Below are 27,619 nucleotides of genomic sequence, written 5' to 3' on the forward strand. Positions count from 1 at the left end.
AGCCGTCACAAAATATCTCCAAGTACTCAGGCAAGTGTGTGCTTGTGTGTGTGGACTTTGATCAAACTCCTGCCATTCAATCACTCTTCCTCTCATATCAGCCTTCAAGCTGTGTTTAGGAGCCACATCTGTGACCTGTCTGAGAGCTGTGAAGTGCTATGCGGACATATGGAGGAGGAGCGTAATGGATGTCAAGCCTCAAGGGGGTGGGCAGATGCTAACCAGAAGACAGGGACAAGGGCAAGAGCAATACGAATCACAATCACCTTATCCACAAAGTCCAGTTTGATTTGGCAGCATTGGTTCCGAGTGTCAGAATACACACTGATGTCAGTGAAAGCTTCACTTTGGATACTGCCGACTGGAAACTTTCAATTACAAACGTGATATAGTGTTTGACTAGGGTTTGTGAAGGACGATGCCAGTTTTAGTAAGGAATACAGCTGTCTGTATCTGAATCTTTTATATTGATCATTTGAACAAATTATTTCAGGGTGGATAAGAACATGAACCACCATAAAACTTCTGTCTAAAAGAAGATAACTGTACATAGTATCATTGATGCTAATACTACGAATTAAGAAGTAACCAGATGCAGCATGCTTCTATGGAATCAGGTTAGATTTTGAATTCAATGACAATTGAGATAGTGATTCATACATTCTTCAATCAAATGTGTGTCTATGTATCTATGACATGTGTGTCTATGTAATGTATTATATCGGAGACTGTTTACTCAACATGTTCCCCACACGGAATCATAGCTGAGAAACTATTACAGTTTCCCAAAGCAGTGTGCATGTGTCGAGTAAGAGCCACAGTCTGAGTGTACAGCTTACAGCAAGGATTGTCTTTCTTCAAACAAAAACATGAGCCAAAATAACTTTGTTTACACGATATAATGTACACGCAAAATGTTAGCATGCCCGTGTAGCTAGCTTACTGTCTACAGTGCCAACCAAGCATCGTTAGTCTTCAACCTAAAGGCTTGTTCTCTAGTTTAAAAAACCAACACTGTCACAAACAGATAAGCTAAGCAGCCAAACTGTGTTATGTTAGAAAGAACAGTCAGACCTTACACCTTTCGTTTACATAGACTAACTAGCTCTCTCGTGCAACACAATGCATTCATTTCTACATGGCTTATCATCCGCAGATGGGGATGCTGACCTTTTGTCTGGTACGTTCATCTTTAACCTCAGTCTTTTAGAATGTTATTGTGCATGTTGCCATCGGGTTAATTTTTAACATCCACAGGGTCATCATTGTTTCCAAAACTAGTGGCGAGTAGTAAATCTGCCTCGTTATTATTCTAAACTCCAATGTGCCGTGCACAAACAGGAAGCTTGAGAGGTGTGGCAAACCAATGTAGGCTACCGCAAACTCTATGTATGCATGCTGCTGAGACAAATATGTATTATACAAGGTTCCACCAGTTTTCTCACAAAGTCAGAAATGTGAGAATGCAAGTGTTTGAGCTGTTTAAATGAACTGTGAAAAAAAGGGCGAAAAAAACTGTAACGCAGTGCTGAAAAGGACCGAGTTAAGTACCTGACACACAGGCGCTATCTACATCTAGTCTGGCAGATTAGCAGGGGACTCACTATGTTAAATGGGAAAGGGATATGAATATAAAACCGGAGCGAGAGAGCGAGCGAGATGACTTCTATTTGAGTGCATCACCAAACTGTAGTTACCTCATAGCGGTGTTTATACAGGGAAAATACACTGCGGTGCATAGTGCCAACTGTAATAAATGATGTTTGCTTTCAGCTGCATGTCAGACATTGGATGTATTGAAACACCACTGTCAGGAAAAGTGATGTTACAAAGTCAAAATGACTTCTCATTTGACGAATGACCCTTTGTCAATTGGTCTATTTCAGGGTCAAACACTATTTTCTTCTAGGTCAGGATTTGGAACACCAGTACCCTGTCAGTGCAATTATTCGCCGCTTTATGAACAACCTGTGGGGTTCGAGCAGATGTCCAGGATCCCATGTCGGGTCATTAGATTAATTTTCAATCACGGTCATTTCCAATCCCCTTCACATGCCTGGCCCCAGCATTACGGGGCACGGCTGAAATCTAATTGTGTCCTATCGCACAGGAAGAGCATTAGGAGCTGCTTATGTTGACGATGTGCTCCATTGATTTTTATGACTTGTGCAGAGATCATGGTTGCGAGCCACTGTGTGGTGAACATGATCTCTGAGGGGTGTGCGATTCACTGAACATGATCCGTGCGCATTTGGGTTCACACACGCACGCACACAAATATGGGCATTAAAGTACAGTAGAGGGACGGAATCATGTGGAGCATCAACTGATGTACAATAAGTCTCACATCACAGAGCTTGATGTCCCAGTGCACGATGTTCATCTTTCACTGGTTCAGCTCCAGTTATGTTGTCATCCATCCAAGACCATCACTGTAACCTTGCAAATGGATTATCAGAAACCAATGATGAAATGTTCTCCCCGTGGGCCCGTGGGCTCTAAATCTTTGGCATACATCCTATTTCCTAACTGAGCAAGCTAATATGTCATTTCATTCACCCTAGTCAAATTTGCCATATACTTTTGCAATACAAATTTGCCATTTACTGTCGAGAGCACATTCAGTCGTAATACTGTGTGTGTGTGTGTGTGTGTGTGGGGGGGGGGGGGGGCGTCATTACATTGTTTCTGTCAGTGTCCATTCTGCTTTGACCTTCAATGTGTCTCACCTGTTTGCCTTGGCGCTACCTGGTCTGCTCTGCTTATCTGCTGAATTTCCACCGCAGGCAAAGTTGGTAATTACTTTCCTTGGCTGCTATCATTTTAAAGCAATCCATCATCATCTGGAGCTCTTTGGCTATATAGAGCCCAGGGATGGTGACAGGCATTGCTAACTGGTTAGCAGCGGAAAGGCTGCCAAAAACACAAGCAGTCGGCATGCAACTTGATTGAATTCCTCAGGAGCAAAATTACGGCTTGCCTCGCCGGAGTGGCCGGCTTCGCTCGCTCCCTCTCAATGTGTAGATCTGAATCGAAGGTGGCAACTCTTAAAGTGCCCAGGAGCCACGTTGGAAGAAGAACAGTTTAAGATTTAAGGGAAGGAATGAGGTGTATGTCGGTGGAGGTAGCTATGGGGGTAGGAATGAAAGAAAAAAAACTAAAAGAATCTGCAGATGGAAGAAACAAATATTTGAAAGAAAGATTACCGTCACAGCTGCACAGAGCCGAGATGTGGAAAAGACAGAGTAAACAAGCTCGGTCTCTGGGGTGGTTGGGGGTGTTGTGGGGGAGAAAGAGAGAGAGAGAGAGAAAACGCCAGCATGAAACAAAACCAAGAGATGGAGCAGAAAAAGGCGGAGGAAGAAGAAGAAGAAGAAGAAGAAGAAAGTGGTGGGGAAGAAGGGCAGAAAGAGCAAAAGAACGAGGGGCTGCAAAACAACAGGCAATGAGGTTTACAGAGGACAAAAAGAGGGGGTAAAATGGAATTCCAAACAGCTGTGGAGAAAGGAATGAAAGCATAAATGAGTGGGTGTTGTGTGTGCGAGAAAGGGAGAAGATGGAAGTGCGGCTATGTGCGTGCAGCAAACGTGTTTGTGTAGATGCATAAACACATGGCACTAAATGAATACACAGCAGAGCTGTGAGCCGGATGAATACAAAACTCAGAATGTACACAGAGCAAGCTGTCTCACTGTATTTAGAATTTAGAGCAACAGCACTCAAATGATATCATATTTTAAAACAAGACCTTTATTTTTTTCATCAAGCGATGGCAAAGTAAAAGAAAAACATCAAACATTTGTTTAGTTGGGATTGTAAATGGAATAAGTGCATTGGCAAAAGGGCCCTACGCGATTACATGAGTGCTTCATTAGTAAAGTAACGTGATTACATTTGCTCATTAAACCATTTTAATACCTATAATAAATATTTCAATGACTCTTTTTTGGACGCAATTTGCTACGCTTGTGCAGCAAGTGAAACATCACATTTCAGAGACCCATAGGACAGTAACGGTTGCTTGTACTTCACTCACTAAAGAAGGAGATTCATTCTACACTGGCGTTATCGGTTCCTGTGGGATTTGCTCTTGTGCATAAAAGCAGGTTTCTATACATATATACTGTATACTGTATATGTCTGCGCAAATGAGTGTGCAGCATTGTGTGTGTGTGTGTGTGTGTGTGTGTGTGTGTGTGTGTATTTGGTCACATTTCCATGCTCAGCGCCTTCCAGTTGGAGCAGAGGACTGATAATAAGTTTGTAGCTCTGAAATGAATGCACTAATGAATGAACAAGGGCAAAAAAAAAAATATATATATATATAATTTGTAAAGTATGTCATTTAAAATGATATTTGCTGTTATTGTGACTGTCTGCTCCAGATGTGACATAGACTCTTTTTAGTTTTCATCGAGAACTGCAGTCAGTCGGTCGGTGGCGGGCCAATGAGGATCTTCTTTCCGGGCGGGGGATGAATCATTACAGAGAAAATCCACCTTTTGACTGCTTTGATCGAAGGAGATCCGTAAATGCCGAGGCTGGCTTCGGCTAAATCTGAACACGTGTCTCCTAATCCATGTCCTGACAAGGGAATCTACTCATTTCCTCAAGCTGCAGGCGTAACGAATGAAAAAGGTCTCCGAACTAATTCGCTGTTGATTTTTTATTTCACTGAATACGCCGATTTGCAAAAAATGATGAACAAATATATTAAAATAAGCTTCTTGTTTGTTCAAATAGATGGACATACGTTTGATTTAAATGACCATTTCAAGTGTCACCAACAACAGAAGATGGAAATGACTGCATATAATATGTTACGCCACCATCCAAGTCAACATCTACAAGGCTATCCCCGTGCAGCAAGGTCCTCTTATAGAAGCGCTGATGTCACAGTGCGCAGACGAGTCACAACCTTCAACAGCTTCTTTGGTTTTTCCCCATTTGCAAATGAATAGAGAAAAAAAAAAACGGAATGCACCTTTTAATTGGATGAATTGTTAAATTGGCAATCTGTAGAGGCATTTGAAAATTCTTGATAAATAATGTATACTTTTCTGTGCATTCGGGGGGAAATTAACGTTCTCATCACCTAAAACTGGTCGAGCAGTTTTGGATTATGGAGCCCCTCCCCTCCCCCCCACACTTATGTTATGGATTAACCTGCTGATGAGTTCAGATGTGACCAAACATTTTTCCTTTTGACGGAATATTTTGCATTTTGGAAAATACATTTATTCGCTTTGTTGCCAAGTGTTGAGATGAGAAGAGTATCAATATTAAGCAACAGCCAGCATCATCTAAGTTTAGCATAGAGACTGCAGCAGTGACTTGCTACCACCTTGGTAAAGACACCTTCCTTTAGATAACACAACCTGTCCTGAGTGTGGTGGTGTGGCCACAGAGGAGACTGCTGAGGGATCATGACTCTAATCACTCGATGCCCAACCTCGAGCAACCCTCTCCGCCCACACATGTCATGTGATCCTGTAATGATGCTGCAGTCTAGGAACATGGACGCACCGTCATTGCTTTCCAGTATCTGTTCTGTTCAGTGGCCATTAGTGGATACATTCTGTATGTGAGTCTGTGTGTGTGTGTGTGTGTGTGCGCGTGTGTGTGTGCGTGTCTGCGTGCACCATGTCTGTACTTGTTTGAGTTGAAGCTACTTGAAACCTTCATTTAAAGCAGACTTGCTACTGATCCCATCGACATGCCGCGCTTAAGCTAAACTAATCTCTTCCAACATACTACACACACACACACATACGGGTTGCAAAGTACAATTCAAATGCAATTTAAAGTGCATTTAAGGATTCTTCCCTTCAATATGACATTCAGGATACATTTTTTACTATTTGAAAATCAACTTTTTTCAAAGGCCACCCGTCGCTCTTCCGCCCCCCCCCCCCCCCCCCCCCCCCCCCCCCCCCCCCCCCCCCCCCCCCCCCCCCCCCCCCCACACCTCTCCTCCACCGCCGGCTCCCATCTTCCTCGTGTCCTCAGCCCTACAGTGAAATGAACTGCCATGGTTAATTCTCAAACTGATCCCTCTCCTTCTGTCTCCACAGAGGGAGAAAGAGAGAAGTGAGAGACGAGGGGGGGGGGGGGGGGGGGGGGGGCGAGGAACATAGATAGAGAGAGGGAAAACGAGAGAGACGGAGACACCCCAGAAGGCTGAGTTAGCTGTGACAGAGAGTGATGCCCACTTCCCCTCCTTCTATCTCCACCATCCTTTTCTCTCTTCATCACTTTTTAAACCCTGCTCTTCTTCTTCCTCGTGCCATTGTCAGACCAAATCCCCCCCCCCCTTCTCACTAACAGCACACCCACTCCGGATGATGATTCATCGATCTCCTTATCGCATCAGACGTCTTGATGGGCATAGTAAAAATAAATTAAATCTTAATTACATTTTCATCTTTGACAAATTTGTCTCCGAAGAGCTGCCATATGCTCACTGGGTTTGGGGGGAAACATTGAGAGGGAAGGACACTATTGGAGTTGAATGGACACGAACATTTCAAAACAGCACAAGGTGCATTTTTCTGTCAGACACTCTTTTCTATTCAGGAGGGATCGCATTGCATTCTTATAGATTTTTCACTGCGTTATTACATTATGGATTTGTTCCCCTCCAAGACAAAGTATAATAATGCACTTTATACTAAGACTGTTTTTCATCACTTGCAGGGCAAAGGGAGTCTGTGTGTGTGTGAGAGTGTGTGTGTGTCCTTGTGTAGTAGTTATGAATGTGTGTGTGAATGCTTTGAGGAGGGGAGGTCTGGATGAACACCTGTGTGTGTGTGCGTGTGTGTGTGTGTGTGTGTGTGTGTGTGTGTGTGTGTGCGTGTGTGTGTGCCGCCTTTTTTTTAATAATGTCCTGTCAATCTGGGCTCTGGGAATGGCCATTTCACTAACCCTCCCTAAGTCTCATAACGCGGATCCTGCGGGAGGCAGAATAAGTCATCAGCCGGTGGCCAAGAGTCCTCGAGCGCCGCAGAGAAAGGCAGAAATCACAGCGGATGCAATAAAGGGACTGGGCAGGATAAAACACTTGAACTTATCGCAGTGCTACTCTTCTCTCTACTGCTACTGCAACTTCTCCTCATACCCAACTCGACACACGTTGCTTGGTCAGGACCCCGCGGTGTCACTGGGTACACGTTTGGCGTCCCAAAGGTTTAGGTAACACAACTACTTGTCAGTCCAATTGAGTACGTTTGTTACGTAGCTTAAAGCTTGATACATTCAAATATCTATTTTCTCCCCCACGACTCAACATGCAGCTAATGACGCTAACGGCGCTAACAGTAACGGTGTCTACCTGAGGGGGAAACCGAAGGTGGGAGCTACGCTTCAACCACGATGCCGCCAGTCGGGACGGCGTCATCAGCTGTAACCGTCCGTATGAGGGCAGTGCACGTGTGCATCTGCTCACATGCACTAACGTGCACCACGAGCACGGCAATGTGAACAACGCAGGGAGAAGCTCCGATTATAAAGACACACACAGAGAAGGAGAGCGACATCATTGTGGGCTCACTTCAGTGCCACTAAACTACCGTGTGTAGGGAGTAGAGTGTGACACGGGGTCCTTGTTTGGTTCATACCCCAGGAGGAGCAGCTGCTGGTTTTCTTTCTACTAGGGATCCAAATAAAAAATGAACAGCAAGAGTTTGGATATGTGTTGGAGAGAGAAGCTTGTGAACAAATAGAGGAAGTGGAGATTGTAATCCTGTATATGCCAAATGTTACATGGCTCGTAAAAAGAGTTTCATTTCTTTCTCTAGTCAAAGCAAGTTTACCTGTAAAGCTCGAAATTAAGAAGGAAGGGCCTCATGCAAGTCTTATGTTATTAAATATACCTTTCCATGAAGTTTGCTCATACTCTGCACAAAGTTGCCATAAGTTGCTTGTTTTAACTTGATACAAGACAAACTGTTGGTGAGAGAGTGCAAACACACGGCATCAACGCTCCTTTATTGCCACATACGGGAGAAGACAGATTTATCATTTGCATGTACCATTTAAGAACAAATCTGTCCATAAGAGCGTGTAGCCCGCTGTCTCGTTGGCTTTTGTCACTTCCAATTAGACATTTGTGTGAAATTGTAATAATCAGCATACTGTTTAGTGAGATCACAGTGACCTGTGTGGACATTTGGGCCACATTTTAAGAAATTCTCTCAGAGCGTTCAAGGCAAGGGCAAGACCTGAGGTCACAGTGACCTTGTGCCTTGACCTTTGACCGAGATCATTTGAATCCAGGACGTACGGACGACAAACATAATGACCTCGGGACGTGGAGGCAATAAAAAGCAAGGGAATAAGAAAAAGGAAATTGTGTCCAAAGTGTAATAAAGTGTGACAATGTCCATCACAGTTTACATGCTGAGGCAGGTCTGTAATATCACAGTTTGTCCAACCAATTGAGTCAGGAGAATAAGACAATTCTAACACTACAAATTATATATAATCATATATATACTATTCACAAGTTTGGGGTCACTTAGAAATGTCCTTATTTTTCAAAGAAAAGCACTGTTTTCTTCAATGAAGATAACATTAAATTAATCAGAAATACACTCTATACATTGTTAATGTGGTAAACTATTCTAGGTGGAAACGTCTGTTTTTTAATGAAATATCTAGAGGCCCATTTCCAGCAACTATCACTCCAGTGTTCTAATGGTACATTGTGTTCTTAGAAGACTAATGGATTATTAGAAAACCCTTGTGCAATTATGTTAGCACAGTTGAAAACAGTTATGTGAGAGAAGCTATAAAACTGCTGCAAATGGAGCATTCTTTGATGAAAGCAAAGTTTGAAGAACAAAATTAATATTTCAAATATAAATCATTATTGCTAACCTTGTTAATGTCTTGACTATATTTTCTATTCATTTTGCAACTCATTTGATGAATAAAAGTCTGAGTTTTCATGGAAAACACGAAATTGTCTGGGTGACCCCAAACTTCTGAACGGTAGTGTATATATATATATATATATATATATATATATATATATATATATATATATATATATATATATATATTAATTGCTTTGTTCTTTGTAATGTCATAATACCTCCCGCTTTTGTTACAGCATATGCAATGCTTATTTCTTTGTGTCAGTAAGTTACCTCCTCTTAAATACAGATAAAACAAGCTGGTAATTGAAAGCCTAAAGTGAACTGAAACCACGACCCTGCACACTCTGTTTTGTACGTCCTTCCATTCAGAGCACTGACTCCGTGTCTCCTGACTCCGTGTCGTGGGTGTTTTGTAAAGCATCGGCAGACGCTAACAACGAGTGAAGTCAGACTCAGGTTATCTGCTGCTGCCGCCTCTGGGCAGCCGTTTCTTACACTGGTTTTGGTGTGCAGGTCAGGTCGGAGGACTCAGTGTCTCCACGATGCTAGAAACCTACCGCACCTACTGTACACTGCGAACATGCATTAGTAACATATTTTGCAGTTTCTGTGCATATTTAGTTGCCAATATGGGGCAGGGCTTTCCCTTGTATCTGCACGAGGTTTAGACACTGTAATTAAGTGTATTGTTTTGATATATTTAGCGACTGTGCTGTTACTGTACAGTATGACGTACCAACCCGGCTCTCTTTGATAACATCCTTAAACATCCTTGTTTAATAAGGCTATGTCACTACATAGGCCTACAGAACAGAGAGAAGAGCACCAACTCTTTGACTAAAGTGCATTTTTTACAGTTTAGACACATTTGTTTCCACAGGACTTGACGAAGTCTCCCCACTGTCCTTGCTTCTCATTAAAACATTGTTAATTGCTTCATATTGCTATTGAAACCTCACAACTCGATATGTCACTGTTAACGTGGTGATTGCCAGAAAACTCGTATATGACATACAGGATCCTGGAAATTGGGATTTTAACTATTATCACTTCGCCTTTGCTATTTTCTATTTCAAATTGTCATGGGAAATCTTCATTCTTTACAGGTTTGCGCTCGTAAAAACTACACCAACACCTACTGTGACCCATCATTTTAATTACTCCACTTGTATATTGTGTGTGTGTGTACTCACAGATATTAGCTGTGCCCTTGGGAATGGGCAGGTAGGAGCCAGCGCTCCATGCTCGCCCCTGGTAATTCTTCTTACAGCGGCCACAGTCAGGCCCAGTGGTGTTGTGTTCACACTCGCAGCTCAACTTCTCTTTGTCATATACACAGCTGTTGGCGTGAAGGTTGCACTTGCACCTGTCAAACAGGGAGAATGGGGAAAGAGGACAACCGCGTCAACATGAGTGAATTTTTCTGGCTCCGAATGAACAACCGACAGCTTTTATTTAGTTGGACAATGCGGCTGAAGGGCAGCGTGTCCTTGACTGGCGGTGGCATCAGAACAGTCGGAGTGGCAACAAACAGTTGCTTCTTCAACTTCAAGGAGGAGCTAGTTCAAGGGAGGCAGGCGGTTGCGCGAACAAAATCTGGCATCATTATTTCCTCACTTGCTCCCCCCTCCCCCTCCACTCGGGGAAGGTAGTTCAGTTTTAATTGTCCCACTGGAGGATGCTTAATTGCAATAAGGTCACAGTCGATGGGCGAGGGAATATCAGGAGAGAGAGAGGGACACAGAGGTGCGAGCGGAGGCTGAGGAAAACAAGCCAAGTTAAATTGTGGAACCAGCGCTGGGAGGATGGAGGCACCCAGGCTTTTAGCCCTGCGTGGCGATGAATAGCTCAGAGCTAGCCAGAGGGCGGCATGGAGCAACAGCACGGCTACGTTTGCTGTGACAAATTAATATGAGATGAGATCTCAGCAGCGTTATTTCAGTATGGAGAGAGGGACTCCCTCAAGGTGCACTAAATCCTCCCTCGCATCCTGCTCACCAGAACATTAATTCAACAATAAACTCAGCAAATTCTTGTTTCTGCTGTGGCTAGATGTGCATTGAGGGGTAATCTATCTGCTCAATTAATTTATGATCCTCATGCAGCATAAAGTACACAGAGGAATACGGGGAATTGCAAGACCTCTTTTTGTATAACATTGCAATCAACACATTCTCAGCACCAACTCATCAAATACTGACGCCGTACAAGAAAAACTGGAAATTGGACTTCTGACGAGTCGTCCTCAAATTTTGGAGATGTAGCTTCGGTTATTTGGAAATTTAAAAAAAAGTTTTGACGGTAACAAAAAGGGCAGCTGTAGTTATAAATATGGTAACTTACTATAACAATACAATTATAGTAGTTCAGATGATTGTCTTGTTGTCTTGAGGAGATGACACAGATACACCCACAGCGTCGTTAGCTTCATCGTAGCGGAAACATAATTACTTGGAGGAAAAGCAGCGTGCTTAAACCCCTCACCACTCCTTAACCTTTACCCTTTTACGTATCTGCTATTCTGTGTGCTGACTCGGGTTGGGGTCTGATATCTGGTTGCGTTTTGGGTCCAGGTTGACAAAATGTAAAAGAGACACCGCTCTTTGAAATCACTCGATGATCATGAGTGCACCGTGTGTGTGTGTGTGTGTGTGTGTGTGTGTGTGTGCGTGTGCTTCTTCGGGAACATCATATTGGGGTTTTTTCACGCTAATCAGCACATTAGCTCTGATTTGGGGTATGACATTTTTGGAGTAAGTAGCTTATAGAACAAGGCATGCAAAAGTAAGTAGGCAACACCTGCTATTTCCTCATGCCAGATACATTTGTAATCATCATTTTCATAGCTCATGCCGCTCATGTCTTTTCCAGGTTGTAGCTACAGTCATACGGCGCACACTGACAACCGTAGTGTTTCTGCCGAACATAATGCAATGCAGGCAGCCCTTTGTATTTCAACTATCTTTTTCAATTATTAAATGTAACCGGAGAAGTCCCTTTGAGATGCCATGTGTCTTCTGCTGATCAAGTCCTGGTCAAGATGGTTCAGCAGGTCAAAGTTCTTTTAAATACGCGAGTACGAGTACAAACGGGGAGAAAAAAACATCCAAAAGACCGACGTACCAAACACGACATCAGACACAAAACATACAGGCACTAGTATATACTAGTATTTTCAAAGAAATAGGAGCGGAAAGGCTTTTTTTCATTGGAGTCTCTCAAGGAACCCACTTTGAGGAGCTCCACTGTGACATCTTTTTGTAACACACGACTACATCTTCCGCAGCTATCATAGTAATATCCAGTCGACACTGAGACGTAGTGTAGGGGAATGGATTGAGAACAAGTGGCTGGACTTGAGTCAGTGTCCATTAGCGGCCACAAATCCATATTCAAAGAGCTTTCTTTCTTTCTCTGTTATAAAAAGTCTTCATTTTTAGTGTGTGTGTGTGTGTGTGTCTAAGAGAGAGAGAGAGAGTAGTGGGCAGACGATGATGTGGTGGGAAACGACTTCACACGGAGCCCTTTGTGGTTTAACCTTCAGCTTCTTTTAACATCGCCAACATTTTAATCAGCATCCAGAAATGATAGCGCCGCCGGCATAATGATGGAGACCGCCAGTGAGGCCCTGAGGGCCTCATATCCACCAGTGTTGTTTTGCTGCCAATCAGCAGTGGCTCTTGAATGTGGACACCGGGGGAGGCTCTCTTACTGCTGCACCAGCAACTACGGCTTTAGAGAAGGAGCCAAGTAAACGTGTATTTAACAGCATTTTAATAGCAAATTTCCTCCGGGGTTCCCTGTGCGCAGTGTTGTGTCTTCATTTCCTGTTGGGCCCGCTTCACTTTGAAAGCTCTGTGGGTTTTTTCCTCCCGACTTCCCATCAGCCTTTGTATCATTCTCTTCACAACTCTCTTCTCCATCCACCTAGTAGTCTGTCACTGTTAACGCCAGCATTTCCAATTAATAAATATTCATGGGGCCAAGGCATCTTTGTTTTTGTGTGGCGCTCTCAAAGTGATATTGCTTGAGGCATTATTGAGAGAGCCCGCCACCGCCTGGGAGCTAAAGGTCCTGATATGTATTCATAAAATTACCCATGAGGCTATGAGCTCAAATTGCTAGACTGGCAACAAAAAAAGAAAGAAAAGAAACTGTAAAAAAAAAAGTTTGGATTCCATTTTGTCTGAGGGAAGGCGGCAAACATTCTCATATCTGACAAGAGTTTACATTTCTCCTTGAAATGTGGGCAGACAGAAGATATTGTTGGGCTCAAATGTATTATTGTTCTTTATCCCAGTGGAAATGTGAGGCCGCCGAGACTTTAGCTTACCTGGAGCAGTGTGTCTATGACCTCTGCAGTAATGGGATTCTGATTGACACCATGGGTGCGGACGACACATTGCGCTTTCCCTCTGATGATGCCGGCAACCAAAACAGAGCGACACAATGCCTCGTTTCTCAGAAGAAAAAAAACGTCCTATTCCTCTCAATCACTCCAGCCGTTATCTGCATGATTCTATTCAGCCGAGTTCATTCCCCGACGTTGCTCCATTTTCGCTGTGTGTGGCTTCAAAGCCAAGAGTATCAGCAACTAATTGATAGTAATTATCCATAATCCAAACCTCCAACATCCCCGACGCACAAAGCTGCTGATCCCAACAAATTGAGCAGACTAAACTCAACATGGTCCTTAAGTGGGTTAACTAAGTGAAGCAATTAAATTTCAATCTAACGCCCAGGTGTTTGCATACGCCAGCCAATTGGGTCAAACACTTTGTTCATAAACACTTTTTTTTTTTTTAAAAGCTGTCGGAGGGCGAGTGGTTCAGAGAACACTGGCTGAATGATGAAAATGAAATAGAAAACACAGGAGTGACTGTAAAAAAGGCTTTGAAGCGTGCGTGCGTGTGTGTGTGTGTGTGTGTGCGTGTGTGTGTGTGTGTGCGTGTGTGTGTGTGTGTGCAGCCAATTTGTTGTCAGTGGAATAGATGATTACACAACATACACCAAATTAAATCTAATGTAGCTAATACATTTGTCCCACCTGATCTCCCCAAACACCCTTTTGTCCTTATAAGGAAGGCGAGTCTCGACAATGTGACTGTGTCCCCACAAGATGGCTAAATCCTCCCCCCCCCCTCACTCACTTATTCACACACACACACCCCTCTAGAGATATAGCTCTTACCCATTGATATGTAGCTTGCAGCGGACGTCTGTATTGGCTTAAAACAGATCAGCCTGTCTGTTAACGTGTTACCTGCTAATTGCCTCCTCTACCTCTCTCTCCCCCCCGGCCTGCAGTGCATTGTGGGAAGTGGAAGGAGGGAGATATCAGCACCAGCTCTCCCGGGATGGATCTAAGACCCCAACCTCCCTCTAATTATGTCCTTCTTTTGCCAGCCCTCCTTCTCCTCTCACTAGAAAGTGGGCAGTTAGAGAAAAGCGGAGGCTGTGAGAATATCACGGTGCTCTCTGTAAATGTTTTCTTCAACTCATAGGTTTGAGAAAAACATTCACAGAGCTACTGCATGAAGAGACATCTTATTCAGTGGACACATATGCAGTTCAACTTATGCACGATTGCAGATATTGCTGAATAATTTACACGTATAAGTAGTTCAGAGGCTGAGCTGCTCAGTAAACAGCTCAGTGTATCTATAGCTTTGCACTATGAACAGTTTGTACATTGGCGGTTTTGGCTGAATATTGTGAGGCATAAAATTGATCTATCTGAACACAGTTACAGTTCACATTAAGGTCCTCAGTACCGAATACACAACTTTTACAGCTCTGAAAACGCTGGCGGCCAAACCCTCTTGAAGATTAAGCAATCATACAGGAACATCTCAATCATTTGTAACTTTCACATTTTGGTCTGCTATGGCTATGGTAACAGCTGGAAATGATGGCAGAATGAAACATTTTTAAAGCCAGAAAAGATTTTTTAAGATCAAATTGTAGCACTTTAAAATATGTTAATGATTGTTTTGGCGAGCTGATGTGTTCCTCAAAATATTTCATTATAAATCTAAAGAAATCATCTTGCAAAATTAAAATGGGATGAAAATATAAACCAGTCGAAAGCGGCCGAGATAACAGAGCAACACATTTAGTGATCCTTGCACCATGAGTTCAGTCCATCTCCTGTTCCCCGCGTTGAGCTAAATGTGCCATCTGCCTGCATCAATCCGTCTATCGAATGTTCGGCATTACTTATGTATGCAGTTGGACATGCTATCCAAGCAGGAGTCACTCAGGAGGTCTTTACTGCCTGTGACATGCAACGCCTGTTCAATAGAATCGACATGCTGGGCCTCACTGATACTGCTCTCAGCTAAAGACTATTGGACCCGGCCACAGAAAATGCACCGAGGAGAGGGAGAGAGAGAGAGAGAGAGAGAGAGAGAGAGAGAGAGAGAATACAGATTCAAAGCGAGGCCAGGTGGAGAAGAGATATTAAGCGATCTTGTCATTTCATAAGCGACACCGCTGACTGGAGCCCTCAAAATAAGTAACTCCCCAAAGATCCTGCAGCATTGATCTGCTTGGGTCGGCAGCTAGTCGACAGACTGCGAGAGGTTAGACTGCATTTGACCTCTGTGTGTGTGTGTGTGTGTGTGTGTGTGTGTGTGAGAGAGAGAGTGTAGCAGCATAATGATTTGCCACAGCCGTACACCTTTTCTCATTAATCTAAAATGTTTGTACAAAAAAGTTTACATTTTGTGATGCTGGCATCAACAATTTATTTAAAAAAAGAAATGTTTGTGTGTTTCATGTTGTGTACTAAATTGTATGGAATAAAACAAAAAGATACAAAAAGTATATGACTGGTGCCACTATCTGACTGATTTACTCAATATAAGACATTTTGAAATGTCTCATTATTAGCCCAGTAATGCCAGTTATTTTCCCAAGAAAGTTACTAAATCTAGCGAAAAGGTCGCCAAGATGTTCTGAGAATTTCAAGAAATGAAACAAAATGATTTCTGAAGTTCTGAGTTGACCACCTCTAGTTATAATTGCCTTCCGTCATCTTGCTGCTGCCGGCTAATGTCACCAGCCATTAAACTTTGGCAACCTTATTCCTCGTTACATAATCCCAATGTCTGGAGCAGACATCTCCCATGGCTGTGACCACCAGGGGCCGGAATCTGAAACCAGGGACGGACCCAAAGAGCAGGTGTAATTACACAACATGTTGGCAGCTTCCCAGATAGCAGAGAAGTTCACTTTTCCCTGTAAAACCCTGGGCCAGGGTTATAGTAGCGTGGGTGTTCAGCCTCTCATGAACCAGAGGGAGCAACGCTTCCACTAAATTAAATGAGAGTCTGCATATTGATTAATAAGAAACGCATGTGAGGTAAATAATTGCTTGCAGGAGTGCGTGCATATATGTGTGCGTGACAGAGAGCACGGCAACGGAGATGAATATTCAGAAAGAGAAGAACTCGGTTGGTGTGTGTTCATATCTGGGCAAGAATTGTGGCTTTTAAGCTTTAATGAGTTGTAACTTGTGTGCAGTCAAATTAACAGAAAGACCACACCATCACATGAATTTGCTTGTTTGGGTTAATGTAATATGTACCAGGCGTGCAGACTGCAAACTATGGTAGGGAAAATGAAAATTAGCCAAATGTCACTGAAACTGATTTACTGCTGCAGATTGACGGTTGCAGCAAGGAAAATGCTTTTGATTCAACATCTCACAAGAGAGAGAGAGGAAGAGGAACACAAAGAGAAAGAATGGAGAAACTGTACGTTCAACATGTCAGCCAGCAGCTAGATTAGATTGCAAACTAAGTGACAGAATACTGTAGCAAAGTAAAAGGCTAAGTGCACTTCACGGGAGCTGTCCGTTCAGCACCACAAGCCGACAGACCAACAATGCGTCATGGTAAGAACGTTAAAAAAAATGCTTTATTTTCTTCAAATTAGTTTTATTCAAGGATAAACCCCTTGAGATGCACCATCTCGTTTTTTTAAGGGGGTCCTCAGACAAAGCTGAAATGAGTTTATATAATATTTAGTGTGCAGTCACAGCAAACCCTTTTAGCTGGCAAAATCCCAGCGAAGCAGCAGGGCTAAAAACTGCATGTTTGCATTAATGTCCAATACTGGAGGGCGGTTTTAAGTATGAATGAAAAATGTAATATAAATGGTCATTGGAATTGATTCATCATGGCAGATGTATTTTTTTAATCTGAAAAAAAGAAGGTTTAAAACTGGCATACGGTTTGTTTTATTGGGCAGAGAAGGAGGGATAGAGAGAGAGAGAGAGAGAGAGAGGAACATTAGACAGTATTGTGCTGCTCTTCATCAACACCAGTTTTATAAACCAGCTATATTGCAAAGAAAGTCATATAAGAGACTAAAACAGACTATTGCAGCAAAAGATGGAAAGATGTAGTGGAATCTGTGGGAGCTTTCTGTTCAGCAGCAAAGCTTAAGAGCAGTCTGGTTCGGCTTTTCTGTCTAACCAAGGACACCAAAATCTGGTCTGAAAACACTTAGGAATCACAAAAATCTTTCACGTATGAATTAGTTTTATTCCATTTTTCAATTTAACTACGGACCTTTTAGAACTCACTTGAATGCAATGGATAAGTACAGTAGAATTAGGCCTCCCAGGCAGTGATAACCGTAAGAACAAAAATGAGGGGGGGGGGGGGGGGAGTAAGATCATTTAGCATTCTGAATATGTGTATAAAATAAAAGGCACTCAAATTGCTTTAAGAAAAAGTCGATCCTTTCCACATCTTGCGTTTAAATGGCAAATTATGTTTTTTTTGTTCACTGGTATCAGCAGGAAGCATTATGTTTGCTCAGTTTCCTCCCAACTATACACAATACACATTTTCAAAGTATCACTTATTAATATCAAGTCCAATTTTTTTTTAAACTTCTTATGAATGTCATTTATTCTGCAATAGCATGGGAATCTGCATTCCCACACTGGATTTCAAATGGCGTCTGCATGCACCAGGGACTCACAGACAATGACTAATTTGTAGACCTATTGGCTCAGACTCTCCAATCAGCACCATCTAGCATCATAATCCTTCTCATGTCAGCCGTCACCGAACATCCATCACCACTGGAGCAATCGTGCTCCATCAAGTTGGAAAGTTGCGGAATATTTCCGAACAACACCTCTTCTTTGTTCGACTGTTATTCTTCCCCTCTTTTGTCAGGTGCAGCTCCCATTATGTGCTCCTGTTCTGCTTGAAGGCTAAAGCGCCGTCGGATGGCCGTAACATAATGAGCGTCTGCATTCACCGGCCCTCCCAAAAAGATAACTCGCTCAGAATCGCTTTTCATGACTCAATGATCCCATTATCAAGCCGTTTTTATTCATTACTCCCCGTCGTCTTCGGATCAAAATCAAATATCGCGCTTGGGGAGCTTTGGGATCTTACCACATCCGCGATGTCACTGCGTGTGTGTGTGTGTGTGTGTGTGTGTGTGGGTGGGGGGGGGGGTTCTGTGTTTGTGTGCACACAAGGTGAATTAAACAAACGGGAGCAATATGTTGACGCTTTCAACTCTTCTCCCTCTGTTGGTAATATCTGCTTCAGCTTATAATTGTGGAAATACTGCCATATGGTGTTTCCTTCAGTGTCGAGGCTCTCTTCTTATGTCACCCATCCCAACTTTTTTTGGGGGGGAAGTTTTATTATATATTACTTTACCAAAAATAACTCATCACATTATTTTCAAGATCATAGCTAGGAACTCTTCCATAAAACATTACAGCAGATACAAAATAGTAGAGGCCAAACATAAATGAGAGAAGGAGATTGCCATATTGCACATAGAGTAATCATATACTCAAACAATAACATCAGTATTGGACAATTCTGCAAAACCCTGGATTTTTCCTTTTGATTTTCTTTGTACACCCAATGCCAACATGTTTTAATCTCTCGCTTTCTACAATATCTAACTCGTAGATATTGTAAAAACTATATGGTTAGGAATATATTGTGGTGATGGCAAATAGGCCATGGTTAGTGTAATGCACCCACTTGGTTAAACCACAATGTTTTGGGCCAGTTTTGGGTCTGCATATTTACACGTCCAACAGATAATGAGCAGCATTATCATTCATCCGTAGTTGTGAGTTTTGTGCCACCTGGTACATTTAGGTCCAATGTTTAACCTCCTTTAAACTCCTTTTTGGTCTCTTTTTGTTTTTTCTTTCACAGAAAACAACTGTTCCAGATGGCGTTGACTTTACAAGTGTTGCCAACATCTCCCCCACTCTACCAGTTACCAACTCATCAGCGTGGTGGTGGGTTGGCTGCAAGTGAAGGAGAGGTCAATGAGGGGATTAGTCACGAATCCCTGACAGGAGGGCCCATTATGAGGGCAGCTGTAGCCGACAACGACAGGGGGAAGACGCGTCGGGGGAAAAAAGGCCTCTCCATTAACGAAATGGGTCACCCCATGAATGTTGAATGTGCTCTGTCGACAGTGAGGAAGAGAGAAATGCCTCCGATGTGGCTGGTTTCTGTGTGCCGGAGACCCCTTTCCAGGCACAATGGAAGGAAAGTGGCTCCTTTAGCTTGGATATAAAAAGGCTTTATGAGGAATCAGATGGGAAAATGTCTCATTGTACCCTATTTGAGATTGTTATGATTTTAATGTACCGTCATAGTAAACAGTAAGTAATTAATCATTTGGTTTCCACGGAGTATTACTGTATGGATCATGACGGGAATCAGAGATGCTGCCTGTATTATCTTTATGTGTGTGTATGTTGGGATTTTAGATTGAATTCCCGCTGAACTAGATTTGGATTTATGGTTCAAATAAGGGATGGATATTGCCTGGAGGATATGCACACATGCATGAATGCAAGGCCATTTACACACACACACACACACAAAAGCCTAAGTCGCAGAAAGGCTGTATATGACCGTATTCTATATGAGCCAGTGAAGCGTGAGTTGTCATGCAGGGCACATCAACAGTGCCTTCTAGTCCATGACGTTCCAATTTGTTGTGTGTGTGTGCAGCTACTAATAACGTGGAACCCAGTGGGAGAGAAATCAATGCACAGAATATAATATCTGTATTATCAGCGATGCAGCCCTCCATAAGAAAACAAGTGTATCAAGTTGAAGAGTAAACGTTGCCTTCTGAAGTGAAAAATGGATGCTGCTTCATTCCTGAGAACGGGAAAGGGATCTGTCGAGGCGACGCGCCTCCTGTCCTCTGCTCCACTGATAGAAATCTTCATGTCACTTGTAGCTGTGCTCCTCATATCTCTGGACTCGGTCGATTCCTCTAGCCTGTGATAAATAGTAAGGGATTGGCTTGTCCACCGTCTGGGGGGTTCAATGTCAGTGACACTGCTGCTAGTCGCTGGATTTTATTTGTACATAAAGCTCTCAGTGTACTTGATTTTATCTCATAACTGAGCTGCTCTGTACCGTTTACACTGTAGCAGGGATTTGTTTTCTATGTCAGTCGTCACTGGGAAATACCAACATCAGAAGAAAGTGAATATGAAACTTTTTGAATTTCAACACATCCTTTTTTCTCGTGGATCCTTTGGACACTTTGATTTTAATGACTGGTTTCCCATTGAGTTTATTACGATACGCTATGTGACGCTATTCAGAAGCATAGCAATGCTCCCACGAAGGCAATGGAGAGAAACACTGCAAGCTAGCATAACATAGATGTTAAAAAAAGACAGGATTTAAAATATACAAATTGCATTGAAAATCTTTTCAGGGAAAGGTTTTATTCGCCCTTTTGGTTAAATATAAATATATTCATACTTGCATTCATTTGTTTACAAAAAAATGGCTTCTGATTATCTCTATTTTAGCTAAAGAAAAAAAAACATTCTCAGCTGTATTTGTAAAAACAAATAACTGATAGGTGCAATCATTGTTAGTTTCAAAGAAGACTGCTGCTATTATTATAAAGGAATGACATTTGTGTTTAGAAAGTGTTACTTGTATACATTTTCATTGCAGTAAACATTTGTATTTTTAAATTACAGCTTTATGTATTTCAAAAGCAAAGACTGCCACTTTCACCTGCATGCCTTTGCTCACACAACTACTGTACGCCTACAGTGGTTTCTATGGGCAGCCTCCTTTATCACAGCAAGCATGGGGAGAGACAGGGGAGCTTTTTGAAAAGCAGTGAGAAAGCTCTGTGCTTGGAAAACGCTGGCTTATACGTGGAAATATTCTGGGACTCAAAAGTCCACTTTAGCACTCGCACTCATATTCACCTTCTGAAGACACAGGATAAATAAAATGTGCTACACAGACAGATGGCCTTGAACAAAAATAATGACGTTTGTTTTTGTGAGCTGCAACCAAACACATTAAAAATTCAACCAAGTGATATTTTGATCCAGACTGCAGCAACACCCTTTGGATACGTGTTTGTCCCTTTTTGTTGCACGTTTTTTTAATCATTGCATAGGGTATGAATTATTACTCGTCCAACAGATAATGTGCAGCCTTGATTTATTTCTATATATTTTGAGCTTTTTTTTGCTCTTTAATGCATTTAAACCCCATGTGGGTATTATATACCTTAATTCTACAGAAATACCATATCACCTTTCAACTAAATTTGACAAAAGTGGCTGAATTAATAGCTCCTCTGTGAGACATGCTACTCTCCTGGAGAAGAAAATTAAATGCAATTTAACTTTCCTGATTAATTGCATTATCTGTGCTGTTTACGCCTTGGGTTACGCTACATCCCCTTCTAAAGCTCGATTTTTATTGTGCACCTTAGGACAAAAAGTGCACTAGATAATGGCATACAACTTAGAACATTACATCTTGATAAGGAATTTAATTACAAAGTAAACCAATAGGCTGAAAATGCAGAATATTGCGTCACATTTCAGACATATTCTAAGTGCTCAGGCAGGTACATGCCAAACATCTTTCAGGAAACGATGTGTTACTCTTTAGATATAAAATCACTGTAATTCAACCAGAGACGCTAATGTAACTAAGGCCTCGGTGTGACCCTGTGGGCCTTTTACAGCTGAACAGCACCGAGTTCAAACCTGGTCAAAGGCTAAAGAGCAACGCTACCACGGCCTGATTAAAAACGCTGTTGGAAGGAAATAGAGACAATTATTGTAGTCTTAAGGATTGTAGCCAACAGTAAGTCTCCCTTCTTCTATAAAGTTAATTTATATTTTAGGGCCGTGCAAAAATATCAATCTAGCTGACTATCGCAATTAATGATAGTGTATCGATATGTCCGCGACCAGTAGCGATATACCTTTTTTCTTTTTTATCCGGTGTGATGGTGGAATGCACATACCTTTTGAAGTAGTTTTCTATCCAGGGGGTCCAAGTTGTATTTTCAGCTCTATTTTTACATTTTGATTAAAAAAAGTATTGTATCGAATTGCAATAAATCATGACATATTGTATCGTGACAAACAAAGTACAGCTGCGGCTGAAGGGAACGTCATTAGTACTCCATGGATATCTGTACCAACTTGATAATCCATTCAAAAGTGACCAAAGTGGTGGACCGGCGGGCTGACATTGCCATCCACAGAGCCAGGCTGCTGGCATGGACACACATGTGGCCTCTCTCCTTGCTGTTAGTCAATTAATGATCTGTACCAAAGTTTGATTGACAGGAAAAACATCGTCAGGCAGATTATTTTTGTCCCACCATCCAGAAATAAACCCCATGTTTGTACATTGCCATAAAGGACACAGACGTGGCGACGGTGGCCGATCTTGCCAGCAGCCATATGCAGAAGACTGGTCACAGGCAGCTGTGGCCTCTGGTTATGACGCACTACGCTCAACTGCTGCCAACGCCATGCACCTCATATTCTGGCTCCGCCGATCACATATTTTTCAAATCCGCCCCTCTACTCATACGCTTTCTTTTTTACCTTTGCGGTTCACATGTGTACTGCTCGGGGAGGTCTTTGCAGCTGGGAATATCCAATTATTTGCACAAGGGGGACCAGCTTCCATGTTAATACCGCCTGACACAGAATCACACCCACCACAGCTGCCTAGGTGGGGACATGTTGGAGTAAATGGTTGTGAGTGATAATGCTCGACGCAAGTAGATCCCTGGAAACAAATTATACATTATTGTTCTCATTGCAAGCATTTCAAAAAGTTGGAAGTCAAGGCTGGATCTGTACGAGGACAGTAAGGGCACTGCAGGTGTTAGAGGCCGGTCCAAACTCTACAAGGACAAATGGAACTAATAAATCATATTAGGGTGTTTTGTTTTCTTTGCAGATATTTTTTCTCTCCACCAGCTTGCCTATGCTTCTCTGCAGCTGGAGGTTGAACCCAAAAAACTGGCACTTTTGTGCATCTTAAAATGTCGTATCAAGCAGGCACTTCCACAATTTAGGAACAGGGTGAGAAAAAAGTTTCTGACCCAACTGAAAAAAAAGCTCCTCAGCCTGGTAGACTTAATCAGGGAAGGCGCCAGCTATACGGGGGAACCAAAGCAGGAGGATCAAAAAGGTAGAGAGGTGGAGAAATGGCCTTGACAGAAGTCAAGAGTGACAGGTGATACGGGTGTCGATGGAAGAAGTCAGAAAGTGACAAAGGAAACGAAGACAGCCGGGACTGTTTGGAGATGGAGTAAAAGAAAAGGTTTGTGACCCTTCAGTGATATCAACCAAGCAGGCAAATGCCTATTCAGGACAAATGTCTCAAGTAATTCCAGTCAAAGCTGAATACAATCTTCAAATGAAGACTCGACGTCTTGACAGGTAACCATGAACCTTCACTGAGAGCAGTGAGTGTATTTCAGTTGCAAAGTAGAGGTCACCAGTTAATAAACCATCCTATGCTTCCTCTCCCAGTAGACCAATAGAGGAGGAAGGCAGCTCACGGCTTCAAACTGAACCAGAAATAAATAAGAGGCACATTTCTGTGCACACTTGAGATGAACAAGAGCAGAGAGGGGAGAAGGCAAACGGGTCGCGGGATGGACTCAAGTCACGGAACATTTTCATTTTTACAGTGTGTGTGTGATATAAATCACTCAGAGAAGGAGTCTCGCTACAATCAGACAGTATGAAGCGATTGTCAAAATAAACACAACAATAAACGTAAACGGTTTTGGTAATGTATGTGCTAAAAAGCAGTGATGGAGAGTGACAAAGTACATTTAATTAAGAAACTACAATTATTATCTTTTTTTTATTACCATAGTTTTCCATGTAAATATATAATATTTTCTGAGGGAAATATTTCCCTACATAGCTGATGTCATCATTGCCGGAACAGTGTGTGAACGGCGACGTGACAGATTGACAACTGGGGGCCGAATGAACCGGGTGCATGATGACAACCGCTCTACATCTCTGGCCTTTGAGTGGCAACCATGAGTCATCTCTGGATGCGTCACTTCCATTCCCGTCTTCATAAAGCAAATATGGCAAATACATAGATTTGACTAATTGACTCACAGCCTCTTTGATGCTCAAATACCTCCATTAAGTCATTTTTGCTGGACTAACAAAAGGCTGTAGGTCGTTTAATAACCCCCATTAAACTAACATGTGGCGTGGACGCCAACAGATGGTCTCCAAGTTGTCTGAACCTTTCGGCTCGGCCCACAAACGTGACGTTCTCCCACACGATGACTAATGCAGAATGCTGATTTGTTCTTTTTTTAAAGCTGAAATGCAGAGCACAGCGGAAGGTAAATAGATGCTTATGGTGGAAGAGAGAGAGAGAGAGAGACTAAGGAGGGTAGACAAGTGGAATGACTTATTTAAGGGGGAAGTGGGCAGGGAGAAACATGAAATTAGCACAAATAGATTATCTGTCGACTACAGGCAGGCCTAAGAGCAAGCCAAGCACTGGGAAAAAAAGGCAGATTGACTTCTTGTTTGTTCCTCCCTGAGGGGAGATCCGATAGAGCCATCACTCACCAAATTGCTGATCTGTAGTTGAAACAGCTGCATCCAAAGCACACATGCACTGAACTAAACAGCAATTAGAATACACACTAGTATGACCCGTGCACTGTGGGAGAGCGCAACGGTCTAATCTCTTGCATCTGTTTTATTTGCGTGTGCCTCTGGTGAAAGCTCTGCTTTGTCGTACCTTCTGATATCACGGCGCACAACTACAACCCACTAATGTGACAGAGGAGTCGGGATGCTTCAAGGAAGAAGTTTGACACTTTGCTTTCTGAACAAGAGTAGGATTAGAGGATCAATAGCATTCTAGTGTCTGTACGCTATGAATGAAGCTCCAGCCAGCAGATGGTTTAGCTTAGAAAAAAAATATTCTGCTTAAAAACATGACACACTATATCATTAGATTCCCCCATAGAGTGCTGCAGGAGTGAGTCCTAAAACCCAGAAACGAGTTGGCATTTTTACACTTTCAGGTCCTCTCGTTTTTGGGTTTGATGCCTGAAATTGGGTATGTAGGGTAACGCAAGCTTAAGAGAATCAAACTATGTATTCTACAATATAGAATATATCAGTAAAAAGCTCCTTGAGAATCTTGAAGCTTTTACATATCTTAAAAAACAGAAAGTGGCTAAATGAGACTACAAAACGTAATCACACCGACTAGACGCTTTCACAGACTCGTTGCGTTTACTCGCATTCATGCGACCATGGTGACGTTAGTTTACAGCCCAATGTTAGCATCTTACTGCTGCCGAAGGCATTTAGCTTCCGTGAGGCGGAATCCAAACCGGAAGAAAAAGGTTGGTGCATCTAATGACCAATTGGCCCTTTCAAGTGAATCTCCTGACCACCCTGCAGCTAAAGTGACTGTGAACCCTTGAGGTTGTTTCTGACCTTGCCTGATAACGCCCCGCACCACATACTGTATATGCTTTGGAAAAAGAACCACAACTCCCACAGGCTCAAGGGCATCGTGGGGAAACAAACGTTACTTCTCCCAATCTTCTTTTTGTCGCCGTACGCAAACAGGGAAGAAATTTTAGTTCCAGATATGGGGATTATATTATTTTGTCATTCACTGACAGCGAGGAACAGGTTTGGAACTGTTGCCAGATTGGGAAGGTATGTATTTGTGGAGGTCCATTCATGGGTTGTGGAGGTCCAATCATACATTGTCATATTCATGTATTGTGTTTATGTAACTCTGTAATGCTGTTCATTCTGTACACATGACATCTATTGCGTCTGTCCATCTGGGGAGAGGGATCCTCCTCTGTTGCTCTCCTGAAGGTTTCTTCCCTTTTTTCCCTGTGAAAGGTTATTTTTGGGGAGTTGTTCCTGATCCGATGTGAGGTCCTGGGACAGGGATGTCGTAGTGTACAGATTGTAAAGCCCTCTGAGGCAAATTGGTAATTTGTGATATTGGGCTATACAAAATAAACTGAATTGAATTGAATTGAATTTAGGCCATAAAAAAGGTTTGTTATTGTCAGTTTTGGCAATTACAAAACATCACAGTGGCATGATATGAAAGTAGTGCCACCTACAGCTTTTAGGTGTACGTGGTGGGTTGTGTTTTCCGCGGGTATGTAGTTGGCGTTTATCCCTTGGGGGGCTTTACAGGAATAGAATGGGGCCGGGTCTTTGTATATGATTCAAGGCAGTGGCCGAGAGCCCCTTCAGAGACAAGTTGACTCTGCACAGGAGAAACAGAGCCAGACGGGGAGCGGGGGAACAGAGGCCGAAAAAGAGAAGCTGAGAGCCAGAGAGAGATCCGTTAGTAGCCTGAATCCTGTCCAGCTTTAATTACACTGTATTGATCACAGGCGGCAGGGAGGAGGAGGAAGGAGAGGAGATCGAGCGAACTGAGGTGGGTTGGGGGGAGAGACAGTTGAGCAAATTGCTAGTTACTGTAAAGCACGTAGAAAGAGAGAGGCCTGGAAATTATGCCAAAGTCATACAGTAGATAATTAGAAAATCCTCCCAACACTTACTCTCTCCACACGCCCATTTCGCACTGCTGAGACAATAACATGGAGAGGGTGTCAAATTAATTTAAGTCACCGGGCAAGTACGCATTGTTCACATCCATCTAACGGCTCCATGCTCGGTTTGATCTGAAATTCTTCACAATCGATTTATTCTCCCCCCCCCCTCCCTAGTGCTTTAAGTCCGGTCCCCTCTCGTAATCAACCAAAATAGGATATGGCCATGCATGACATGACACCTCTGGCTTCCCTGTAGCAACTTCAGCTCCAAGTAACAGATACAAAGTCTAGTCCTTCCTTTTCCCTTTTCTATAATTTCTAGGTTGACCTACTTTGGCGAAGAGCTTAAGTTCCTTTCTTTGTCTTTCTCGCGCTGTTATGGCAAGGGCAGAAAATCTGCGGGCTCTCCTACTGTATTCCCCCCCCCCCCCACTCTCACTCCCGACTGGATGGCAGCCGAGTCCAGCACAGCGAAAGATGCCAGATTCAACCTCGCTGCCCCTGCAAAATCGTCCCCGCCGAGTCTCACACAACTGTATTCCGGGGGTTAAGGAGCTTATGTCTCGTGTACGACGCATGGAGAAAGGGGCTCAGCAGTGATTCGCCATGGGGGAGGGGGGGGGGAGTGAAGCTGGTTGGTTGAGAGTGAAGCTTCTCTGTGTAGAGTGTATCTCATTACGGCTGAACTGTGTGTTACCTTTGGTAAACAGTAGGGAGAATTTCTTAGGCGGGCGTCACTCCGAAAGCGGCGGGCTGGTAAACGACAGCGGCCACGATTGGTGGCGCGCATTCATTGCTCAAATCCTCAGCCCCAGAGGGATGTATGAGTTTGG

General features: G+C 42.9%; 1 protein-coding gene across 1 annotated transcript in view; it reads right to left on the reverse strand.

Annotated features, from left to right (window-relative positions):
- The window catches only part of ntng1a (netrin g1a), an 82,959-nt gene that overhangs the window by 17,557 nt on the left and 37,783 nt on the right, over positions 1-27,619 (reverse strand). The window contains exon 3 of the mRNA XM_034560386.1: positions 10,073-10,245. Within this exon, the coding sequence (XP_034416277.1) occupies positions 10,073-10,245 (173 nt within the window). The remainder of the gene's footprint in view (positions 1-10,072; positions 10,246-27,619) is intronic.

This window comes from Cyclopterus lumpus, chromosome 20 (genome assembly GCF_009769545.1).
Source record: "Cyclopterus lumpus isolate fCycLum1 chromosome 20, fCycLum1.pri, whole genome shotgun sequence".
In the NCBI taxonomy this organism is placed as follows: domain Eukaryota; kingdom Metazoa; phylum Chordata; class Actinopteri; order Perciformes; family Cyclopteridae; genus Cyclopterus; species Cyclopterus lumpus.